A 12,132-nucleotide genomic window follows, 5' to 3' on the forward strand; every position below is an offset into this window, starting at 1 on the left:
TGTCCCAAAATATTAAAATCCACCTTTCTATGCTGTTGTTTCCCATAATGCAGATAATCATACAGATATGATGGAAGTAGATGGTGATGTTGAAATTCCTTCCAACAAGGCAGTGGTGCTGCGTGGCCATGAATCTGAAGTATTCATTTGTGCCTGGAATCCCGTTAGTGACCTTTTGGCCTCAGGGTATGTGCATTAACCATGTTTGTACATAATATCAGTGCTCACTGGCATACTTCTGTATGTTGATGGTAACAAGTTAAAATAATACCTGCCTTAAAAATCTCTACGTCAAATACCACAATGCTTGCTGCTCTAAAAATAGTGCTTTTAAAAATTGAATTAATTGGGAGAGTTATATTCTCAGTAACTTTTTTGTAGATCTGGAGATTCAACGGCACGGATATGGAACCTCAGTGAAAACAGCACGAGCGGCTCTACGCAGCTGGTACTTCGACACTGTATACGAGAAGGAGGGCAGGATGTACCCAGCAACAAAGATGTGACATCGCTGGATTGGAACGTAAGTAGAAATGGCAGTGCTCAAAATACTCCAAGAAAATGGTGTCTGTAATTTTGCACAGTCAAATTTTAAGTGACAGCAACTGTGCATCGTCTGCTACAGTTCCTGAAATATTTCTATTTTTGAGTTGCATTGTAATTTCTTGTATTATGTTTTGGGGACTTTTTAGTAAGTTGTAGTCAGTGGAATAAATATTGTAAGTAAATCTTGCGCATTTACTTTGTGTCATATAGTAAAAATAAGTAAAATAACCTTTTTGCTGACAGAGTGAAGGTACACTTCTAGCAACTGGGTCTTACGATGGCTTTGCAAGGATATGGACTAAAGATGGTAAGTTAAGTAGTTTTCATTTCCAGTATATTTTCCTGTATTGTGGCTCACAGCATAGTTTTTTATTTTTTTTAATGTATTCATATCAATATAAATTTTCAGGTAATCTTGCCAGCACCTTAGGGCAACATAAAGGTCCTATATTTGCGTTAAAATGGAACAAGAAAGGAAACTTCATTTTAAGTGCAGGAGTGGACAAGGTGAGATAATCTTTGGTAAAGTTAAAATTCTTTCCTTCACCTTTATAATCTAATTGTAAACGTAATAGCAAAGCAATAGAAAGTAAGTAAATGAAACTAAAGGCAGGGGATGTAAATATATGCTTACAAAGAACTTGTAATGTAAGGCATCCTTGTGTTATGTAGTAGTTTATTGAGATATTTTAATTTATTAGATTTCAGTGTCCCTAGATCTCTTCCCAATTAGGTTAGCCTAAGTAAGTGCATTGAACGCAGGAACATTAAACCTTTGTAAAACCAAATCATCTAAAATTTGTTGAAGCACTTTATGAAAGCTGCAGAAAAGCAATTGTACTGAAGGAATAGTTTGACACTGATCTGGGTATCAGTCAAGCCTGACAATGATTAAAAAGGTTAGAGCTGTAACATAAGAAAAGTCAATATATACTGACAACTCAGTTTTATTTCATATCTCTAAACAAACTTAGACTCGCACGGTCTTTAAATTCAAAGCCTTTGTTAGTGAGGGAAATTTTATGAAAGGTAGGAAAAGCACCTAGTGATGAAGAATAGACTTAAGATGAATTCAAAGGATAGAACAGACTATTCAAACAGTAAGGAGAGTTTCGTTTTCCCTTTTAAAGTGCAGAAGTAAACACAGGCTTTCTCTTAGTGAGACTGGCAAGCTACAAGCTCAGTAAAACCACAGGCCCACAATACATAAAACTGGCAGTGTCACTGTAAAGTAGTAGATTTTCTCCTTTATTTATTAGTTTTTTCCTGCAAACATTTAATGTGATTTACTTTAGTGCCAGCTTTATAAATGCTAGTGCTGGCACAAAGGAAGGAAAAGTAAATGTCTCAAAGCATAAAAAGGATGGTTTTCTTCTTTTGGCAGCTGTGATATCTTATGCCAATTTTTAGATCTTTGTGGAGGTATTCTGGAGGAGGTAGAAGCCTTGTTTCAGTCACTAAAACTTGGACAAAGCAACTGAGATTATGCTTTGAGAAATATTCTGCATTAGCAAAAAAAGATTGACCCAACCTTATGCTGCTTTTCCATGAATAATTTGTGTTCATGCTTCCCGTGTCAAAATTCTCATTGACTGTTGAGGTAGGTCAGGATTATTGGCATATAATGTAGTGATTATAAAGTACTAATTTTGTCATGTAAAATTTCTTTCATCAGAAAGATATGAGAAGTATTAGCAGAGAACAAGTCAGAACAAAATTCAACCCTAAATCTTTCAGATTCATAAGTATGAGACTGTTTATGTAAAGATCTCCTTAGGAAATGAGTATTTGAAATTATAATTTGAATATGCAGGTATTTGAAATTAAAATAGGTGTGTGGAATGGATTACTCCACAGTGAAATGAATCTGTTTCATTTTTGTTTATTAAATGAAATAAAAAATCAAAACCAACACAATCCCCTTCTTCCCTCTAGACCCCAAAATGTGATTAAACACCTTTCTAACACTGCATTATACTAAGATTTTCTACTCCTGTCTGTACCTCTACTACCATTTCCTTAAGTACTGGGTAAAACACTAGAAACACATAATAGGGAGGATAGGAGCAGATATGGGCAATGGGAAGTAGGCTAGGTAGTCTTATACATGTGAATGGTGGTAGTTGCAGGGATATTAGCAATTTGTATAAGTTTGTTTATTATTTATCTGTTTAATACAGACCACAATTATTTGGGATGCCCACACTGGTGAAGCCAAGCAGCAGTTTCCTTTTCATTCTGGTAAGTCTTGATTTTGATCATTCAGGATTATCATCTAAAAATATGAAATAAATGACATTGATGGTGATTATTTACACCCTTTTGAAGTCTTACAGGCAGTCTTTGGATACTGACTCCTATATTAATAATCTTAGGAATTTTGAGAATGTAAATGTCGAATTTTTCTGATTTTATAATTTTGTAGCTCATGATTTTATTACAGTTCTGTGAAAGTCAAGAGAGAACCCAAATATTACTGACTTTTTGTAGTACAGTGGCAGACAAATTAAGTGGGTGGGCCAAAACGGATTTGTGTTTATCAGATGAGGACTGCATTTGTCATCTTCCTGCTATAATAATCCCAGCTCCGCATCCCATTGTTCTGTGCTGCCTGCTGTGCGGCCCCCAATTTGTTTGGCCGCAAACCAGCTGAAAGGCTGTTCATTGGCCAGCTGGGATAAGAGCGCAGCACCTCAGGAGGTCAGACAAATTGCTCTGTGGGCTGCATGCTGTGCAAGCCTGCCAGAATCAGCTGGTAAATAGAATGGAGAGGATGATGAACACATTATTGAAGGGCCTTCAAGGGATGCGTCTCATTTTCACTTTTTATTCCACTCACACTACATTTTCAGTGGTATGACAACAGTCAAAAACATCAATTCTTGATATATGCCAAGCAGTTCTGTGTGTTATCTGCCATAAATATCTTGGCCTGATCAAATGGAGTATGTTGCCCACGATTAAGCTTCAAGTTACCACAACTTATAGTGCTGGAATTAAGAAAGGAAATAAATGGTTACCTTTCACTGGCTGCCATCTGTCAGCACAATCATAGGCTGTTGGTGGAGATAAGGTCATGCATGATGATGTGTTAAGTTGTGGGAACCTGTTCCTATTGCTGACTCTTGAGATTTATTCATAGGTGACTTAACTACATCTTGTTGTCCTGTTATATTGTCTTCTGTATGACTGTTTCATTTCAGATATATTCCATGTTTTAGTGACTTTTCATTTCAGATATATTCCATGTTTTAGTGACTTCTATTAAATTTTGTTCAATTTCTTTGTGTAGGACTGGTTTTGACTGCATTTCTCACTGTTCATAGTGTTTGATTATCTTTGGAACTGCTGTAAAAGTAACGATTGCTTCCTGTTGGCATTTGTTCTAAGGTGGTCTGTGCTAAATTTGTAAATCAGACTCCTGCAGAATGCATACTATAATTTTAAATATCTTTGTTTTTCTTTTAGCACCAGCATTAGATGTCGATTGGCAGAGTAACAACACATTTGCCTCTTGCAGTACAGACATGTGTATTCATGTCTGTAAACTAGGACAAGATAGGCCCATCAAAACCTTCCAGGGTCACACAGTAAGTACTGAAAATTAGGGGGTGCTATATATTTTTATTAATAAGAGATTGGGGGCCATATATACTTGCTAGTATACAGCACTCGTGTAATGGTGGGTCTGTGGCAACAGGCAGTGGATACCCATGTGCAGGTAGCTATAGTTAAGGTAATATGTTAACTGTAGTCTCTGTCATTATTAGAAGAATTCTGACTCCCATGTATAGCTTTCTTTCCCAGTGCCAGGATGGCATAGCAAAAATTAGCTTCAGAAGAAGAAATACTTTAAGACTTTGTTATGCACAGCCAGTGTTGTGTAAGAGCATGAACGGGATAATGATGCTAATACTATGATGAACTTTAATAACAGTTGTTGTTATTGCAGGCAAAGCTAGGAATGAAAATTAAATGTTAGAATATTAAGTTATACGAACTACTGTTCAACTTTATCTTTTGTAAGCTGTCATTTGTAATGAAAGTGAAGACTCCAACTTATTCTTACTGTTCAATTTTAGAATGAAGTAAACGCAATCAAATGGGATCCAACTGGTAATCTTCTAGCATCCTGCTCTGATGATATGACTCTAAAGGTAACGGGAGTTCTGGTACTGGCTCTTGTCTTTGCAGGACTCCGAAATGCCCAGCGTTAACTTGGGGAATCTAGCAGTACCACTGTTCTTGCTGTGTCGTCTAATATTTGCTCTTTTTTAATACAGCAAAGTTAGGCAGTCCTAGCAAATCCTTGTTAATCAGAGCCAAGCTTTGGTCCAGAGAACTTGTTACAGGCTGCCACCCTGAGACTTGAAGCATGATTTATTAGGTGCTTTTAGCTGTTTACAGAATTGGGTCATTAATCATTAAACTGTCACACTTGATGGCTGCTTTTGGTTAAAAGGAAGAGTTGGAATGCATACAAGTTGTGTACCACATACAAGAATGGGTGACTAGCCCTTTTCCTGGTTTTCCTTTATTTTCCCCTTCTTCTAAGCTAAAATCTTTGGCATATTGTGTCTTAAAAAAAGACAGTTCTCTTTTGTTTTTTTCGAGTTCTTTGAGTGTAATTTTACTCCCAATGTAAGTTTTTAGTTGCCCATTGTCCTGGGTTCTTTTCCTCCAAATAATTCATAGCAACATGCTTGTTTGTAGAACTGAAGCAAACTCATGAACGTAGAGCATACTGTAACTTACACATATGACTTCAAAATCCATTAGAGAACCATAGAAGAATCCCACCAGGTTAGATACACTAGAAGAAATGAGAGGATTCATGCCTAAGAGGGCTGTGCTGTTTCCATGGTACAGATGCTTTCCTATTACTCCCATACTGCTTTACATTTAGTAGGTGTTTTAGCACTATGTTAGGTCAAGTTTCAGGATATTGTATTTTATGTTGACAGTGCTGTCATGCTAGTAGCCCTTGGGACAGTTATTTCCATCAACCTCACCATTGTTTAATCAGAGATAGGGAATGGCTGAATGAGTAGCCAGATGTTCCCTCCTCTGCTGGCACATGGTCAGGCTTTTGCAATGGAAGTCACCTTATCTAAATACAAAGCTTGATGTCTAGACATCTTTAGTCCACAGAGTGTCTAGAACCACTGGAAAATAATTCATCTTTTCCTAAGTTAAGTGTCTAAGTCAAGTGTGATGAGTAAACCCCTGAGAGCATCAGTTGTTCTCTACTGGCAGTGGATGGAGTCAAAATAGCCAGCTTAAGCAAGCTATTTAATACTTAGCTGAAACTCAGGTGAGATAAATTCTAGTCTAGAGCTCAAGGTGTTGCTGCTGCTTCTCAGTGGGTAGAGAGGTGACAATTGGGAACATGTCACTATTTGTGGGCTCAGGCAATTCACTTGGTTGCTTTTTTGAATTCAGCCCAGACTGGAAAGAATTTTATTTTTTTTATTTGGGATTATCTGGAAGACTAATTGTTTGTAGATAAGTTTACACATCACTAATCTCTTGTGGACCACTTACTTTTCAATGGCAGTAGCAATGAATGTCAGGGTTTGAAGCATATGGAAGACGATTGATTGACTGATTTATATATTTTTCTCTCTTGTGATGCCAACTTGATGCTCTCTAGGGCAGCTAATATGGACTCCTATCTCTACTAGTTTTGGAGACACTAGATTTTGATCCCATCAATTTAAACTGGAAACACAATTTTATTCTGTCTGCACATTGAAAATCAACTTCCCCTTCAGTGAGGCACTAGTTCTGAAGAGCATTATTCATTTAAACATACACCTCAATTATATCTTAAATACAGTTGGGCTTAAACATGCCTCTCTTATTTTTTTCGAGCAAAAGGTGAGCTACAAGCACTACTGAATCAGATATCATCAAAAAAAAAAAGCATTTAGATGATTAGCTACCATATGATGTTTCACATTTAGCAAAGGTACAAGAGCCTTCCAAAATCTCCTGTGTAGTGGCAATGTAAACACTTAATAGAATAAAGTTATTTTGCTTATCAAAGGTTATCATGAAAGAGTTGCTTTCCTAAGGAACTGAGTGAAGTAGTGAACAAACACCTAGAAATGCAAATCCAAATAAGCCAGGAAAATGCTTGTATAGAGGCAGAACATTTACTTCCTATGCCTTTATGTCACTCGGTCTGTGTAGCAAAAAGTTCATTTAAAACAGGACTGTGATGCTTGTCAATTCAGACATGAATATATACGCATTGCTCTTCTCATTTTAGCATCTTTTCTCATCCGTGCACTTTTCAAGAGGCTTGAAAGTTAACATTTTTTTAAAAGGTGTTTTGAAAGTTAACACTTGTAGATTGCTTTCTATAGACAGTACCTTTATTACTCATTAACTCCATCAGGTACTTACAACTCAAAGAATGGAGGGTACTGGAATAATATTTGTCATAATTACTTAAGAAACCCAATAGTCATAGCAAATGTTTTGAGTGGCCTAAAAGCTGCAAATGATAAAGAAGAAAGTATTTTAGTACAATATTGTGCTAAGTCTCTTTGTGTTCTCTTTCATTTTTATTGTAGATCTGGAGTATGAAACAAGACAGCTGTGTCCACGATTTACAAGCACACAACAAAGAAATTTATACTATCAAATGGAGTCCTACAGGACCAGGAACAAATAATCCAAATGCCAATCTTATGTTAGCCAGGTAGTATTTAATCCTGATTTTAAATACCTGTTAAACATAATTTTTACTTCACTCTTTATATATGTAGGTTCACAGAATGTTTTGAAGCATGTAAGATACTTTATCATATTGTGTTTGTATTAGTAACAAAAATATGTCAAATCAAGATGTTAATTAATCTGTGTTTTTTCCTTGGCAGTGCATCCTTTGATTCTACTGTTAGGTTATGGGATGTAGATAGAGGAATTTGTATTCATACTCTGACAAAACATCAAGAACCTGTGTACAGTGTAGCTTTCAGTCCTGATGGCAGGTACCTGGCCAGTGGCTCGTTTGATAAATGTGTACACATCTGGAATACACAGGTATAGCTCTTCTGTCTGTTTAGAAGTTTGTGTTTTGGTCTTTTCCATCAGCACCCTTCCACCATGTTTTGGCCACAAATTGCTTTGCCATTCCTAACACCCTGCTTCGCTTTCTCTTTGGTCTAATGTTATTTCTGTTACTGGATGTACACTTAATTTATCTCTTTGAGTTCTTCGCTAGGGTGAAGCAATAACTGTATTTACATTGTCTTTACTTAGAAATAAAAACAAGAATAAAACAAACCCCACAAAAACCCCAACCCAAACAAACAAAAAACCCCCAACAACCAACCAAAACCACACCACTTCCAACAAAATACATTCAACAGTGTTTCCAATAGCATGTTGCACCCAAAAATTGTCTTTGTTAACTCTGAACTTTAAACTCCTGATAAGAGTTTTGCTTTGAAAAGTGATGACTAGGTGTAGACATACAAATCTGATAGCTATTTCATTGAATTTCACTAAAAATAAGAGAATGTAAAGTGAGAGAAGATGATGACACAATGTGACATTCTAAGAAAGGACACTACTACCGGCAAATAAAAAAAGGCTGATTGCAAATGAAAGTCTAAAGACCTTTGTATCAGAACATGTGATCTCTGGCTACTGGGAATTAATTGGATATTAATTTTTAAGAGGCTTAGTAATTTCAAGTAGTCATGGCCATCCCCAGTTTTGCCTGTCAAACATGAGATCAAGGTACAATAACTGTTTGTCGTGTCCTTTAACACAGTGCTGAGATTATCCACAAGTCTCATCTGAATCATTTCCTCTGAGAATTTCAGCCTTTAAAAGCTGTGGGAAAGTTTTACATTTTATACAAATCTTAATTGTTTGCTTGGATTTTATTCATTATAATAATTACATGTTTTGTCCCTTTTTAGACAGGCGCCCTAGTTCACAGTTACCGGGGAACAGGAGGGATTTTTGAGGTTTGCTGGAATGCAGCAGGAGACAAAGTTGGAGCAAGTGCTTCAGATGGTTCAGTAAGTGTTGCTTGACTTGGCTGACATTCTAACAACCAGCATCTTCTGGAAATCTTTTGACTAACAATGGAGACAAAATTTTCTTTTGTAGCTGAAGTTTGAATGCAGTCAGCTCACCTGTAGATTTTGCCTGTTAGAGTTCAGTAATGTTATAAGGAGAATGTCTTTATTCCAGCTTAATGCATTACTGTTCTAAATCCTCCAAAAATCTCAGAAGGTGAAGATGCCTCTAATTTAGACTTTCTGTCCCTATGGGAGCTTACTATGGAAATGTATTCAGTGTGACTGGTCTTTTCATTGTAGCCTGGAAACAAATTAATTTTAATCTTTCTGAGTGAAAATGTTCAATGTAGGTGATATTATTACAGTGCATAATAGGAATGAAATATCTTCTACATTGCATTCAGCAAAACGTACAGCAAAACAAAGTACAAATTTCTGAATGCTCGTCATTAAAGGTACTAAAAATGATAGGAGCTATATGTAAATACCAGTCTGCTTACTGTGCTTAGAAAAAGCAGGATATTAATTCATGTCTAACTAATCATGAATGCACCCCCTATCATCTGATACTAGTGTACTGTAGCATCACCTCCTTCCTCTTCTGACATTGTTCTACAAAGTAATGCAGTAAGATATTAACATGCAGTTCTTCAAAACAAGGACAATGCTTGGTTTTTCTTTTTTGCTTGCCCCTCCTTCTTTTGCCATGGTTTTTAAAAAAAGGAGAAGAGAGTCTAAGGAAAAGCAAAATTAAAATAAAATAAGAGTCATAAAGGGATCATATTTTGAAGCTCTGTAGCTTAAATTAACAGATGTCAGTAAGTGGCAATCCTGGTAGCTTTGTATAGTTCAGTCTCAGTATCCTGACAAATGTGCCAAAGCATTCTCCTGTTGTGCATGCTCCATGCTGGTAAGCAAGATCACATTGTTACAGTTAAGAACAGAAAATAGGAAGTTCTAGATTTTAGGTAGGTTAAATTCTAGAGAATTGATTTTGATTTGTCTTTTATATCATTTTAGTCCTGCAAGTATAGGCAATATCATACATAGAGAAAAAGCTCAAGGCATACCCTGAGTAGAAATTAATTATCACTCTCTCCCGATGCCCCTTTTATATATATGCTGTGAAACCTTTCCAGTCCTCCAGTTAATTTGTCCCAAGAGGCTGATTGTACTTGCAGCAGACTTACTTTCGTTTAGTTTCTGCTCTTCTAAAACTGTTCAGCTTATTTTGTTTTATATTTACTAGCAAAAGCCCTTCTTCTCTCCTGTTTTAAATATATTTATAGCTGGTAACAACTAAGCAAATACAGGCACTTTTGAACTGTTTGATGACTAAAAGCATAGCTTTTGTAGGTTTCTATATCTGACAGAACTAGAAGCACTAGTTGGTGAAGGTTTTGTGAAGACAAAAGCTGGAATTTATGTACCATTAACTGTTTATTCAGAATTGTTCTGATCAATTCTAGATTCACCCACAAATTTTTAATTTCATTTTACTGTATTTTATAGCCTAGATTCAAGTAAGTTCTCAGCTCCTTAATATCAAATAACAGGCAAACCACTTACGGAAGATGTTGTTAATGTTCTTATAGTAATCCATTAGGCAGCAGTACCTGGGTCTGACTGTAAGACAGATTGTTCACCTGGTGACTTTTTTTTCTGCCCAGTCTGTTTTTAATAGATACAAGATTAAGCTTACACAATCTGTTTTGTAGGTTTTGCTCTGATACTTCACACATTATTGCATAATTATGTAATATTGTGCCATGTGCAATTTCTGTATCTGTTTTTTTTCTTGCAGGTTTGTGTATTAGACCTACGGAAATAGCGCTATTAGTTGGAAGCCATGGACCGACTATGAATGTGTACATAGCCAAAATGACTGTCCCTGACCCATGTACTGCTATAGTCCCAATTGAACCATGGCCAGTCCACTACAGCCAAACGTAAAAGAAATATATACATATACTGTATATAAAAAAAAAAAAAAAAGAGGGGAAAAAATAATAAAAAGACACCCTGAAGAGGATGACAGAGTTTTGTCACAGCTTGTGAATCCTGTTCACCAAGTGCTGGAATCTGCTGTGCCCCGAAATAACATTTAAAGGTTTTGGATATGAAAAACAGAAGAGAGAGAGAGAGAGAGAAATAATACCATATACAAGAGCAGACCCATATACATACCAAATTCAGAAGATATTAATGGCAGCCTTCATTACCCTTTCCTCCCTTTAAATCCATTATGACAATGGATTGTGGGGTATTTTTGTTTTCCTTCTTAGTAGTTGAGCAATTTGTGTGTACAGAGAAAATGAACTTACAGAAATTTGCAGCAGTAGTTTTTTCTTTGCTTTTAAACATTGGGTTTTCTGTTTTGTTTTGGTTAAGTTTACGGATGCATGAAGTAAGGGAGTGAATTAGTTTCTTGTTTATGTTTTTTTTACCTTGGAAAAAAGTGTTTCTTTGAAAGATATTTAGTGCATTCTTTGAAGAGGTAGATTGAACCTGATGCTGTTCGGTACATTTTGTGGCTCCCAGAGCACAATTTTGTGAACAGAGGGAGGGTGGAAAAGGGATTTTGGAGACAGAAATAAAAAAAGAAGAAGAAAAAAATCCTGCTTGAAGGCGTGATGTTTCACGTCCTGCTCATCTACAAAGTATGACAGTAATGGGTGTAATGCTATGTTTTATTTTCTGGTGACATGGCTGAAATGCAGTAGTTTCTTATTTGAGACATAATTCTGCCAAATTTAAGAGTAGAAGGCCACAAAAATACAGAAAAGAAAAATACAGGGATGCAGGGGAAAAAAAAAAAAAGAAAAAAAAAAGGAAAAATGCATCTTCTGTGGCTTTCAGACCATAGCCGAAGTATGGTTGAACTGTGCACTATTGTGAGAAGGAGCAAAGTGTAGCTGGGGGATTGTTTTTCAGAGTCTAAGATCTTTCTGGACAAGGGTTCATGCCACAGCTTCTTTGAGAGTTGCCCATCATTATTTGTAGGAGCTTAGATGTATAATTGTAATCAAACTCCAATATTAAAAGTATCTCATGTAATTTTCTTTATTAAAATAAAATCTTTGGCATATATTTGATAACACTGCCATTAAGAGGCAAAATGTTTACTACCTTAGATTTAAAAAACCCCACAAACCTTAAACAGAGGACTTGCTTCAAGTTTATTTTAATAGCAGTGATTCAGCTTATTTAAAAGATGAATACTTGCACTAATTCCCCTGCTGCTCCAGTCCTGCAGTTTATTGTATCTTGTGACTACATTTTTTTCCAAATATAGGGTAGATGTAAGCTGCTATTTTTTTAATAATCACTACTATATAGCGTCTTTTACTCTGTTTACAATATCAAGTATTTTTCTTACAATGACAGATGTATATGGCAAACCTTTTTCTGCTCATGTGATTAAAAGTATACTGATAGTGATTTTATTTGTAAATGATAGCATGAGGTTGTGTTTACAAGTACGTGTAGTTGAAAAGGTTGCATCATGTCTTGCGTAAGATTCCAAGAGTGTAAATTTATA

At 36.0% G+C, this 12,132-nt stretch overlaps 1 protein-coding gene across 7 annotated transcripts in view; it reads left to right on the top strand.

Annotated features, from left to right (window-relative positions):
- Nucleotides 1–10,574, top strand: part of TBL1XR1 (TBL1X/Y related 1) — a 110,851-nt gene extending 100,277 nt beyond the window's left edge. For all 7 annotated transcript variants that reach the window (XM_057411572.1, XM_057411571.1, XM_057411575.1 and 4 more), the window contains 11 exons: nt 54–186; nt 382–523; nt 790–853; nt 956–1,053; nt 2,727–2,787; nt 4,015–4,136; nt 4,629–4,703; nt 7,128–7,255; nt 7,434–7,599; nt 8,487–8,588; nt 10,396–10,574. In XM_057411572.1, coding sequence (XP_057267555.1) covers nt 54–186; nt 382–523; nt 790–853; nt 956–1,053; nt 2,727–2,787; nt 4,015–4,136; nt 4,629–4,703; nt 7,128–7,255; nt 7,434–7,599; nt 8,487–8,588; nt 10,396–10,422 — 1,118 coding nt within the window. In that variant the 3' untranslated portion in view covers nt 10,423–10,574. The remainder of the gene's footprint in view (nt 1–53; nt 187–381; nt 524–789; nt 854–955; nt 1,054–2,726; nt 2,788–4,014; nt 4,137–4,628; nt 4,704–7,127; nt 7,256–7,433; nt 7,600–8,486; nt 8,589–10,395) is intronic.
- Nucleotides 10,575–12,132: the final 1,558 nt, after the last annotated feature.

Source organism: Pezoporus wallicus, unplaced genomic scaffold (genome assembly GCF_028554395.1).
Source record: "Pezoporus wallicus isolate ANWC-B61680 ecotype Strahan unplaced genomic scaffold, APGP_CSIRO_Pwel_v1 contig_6899, whole genome shotgun sequence".
NCBI lineage: Eukaryota > Metazoa > Chordata > Aves > Psittaciformes > Psittacidae > Pezoporus > Pezoporus wallicus.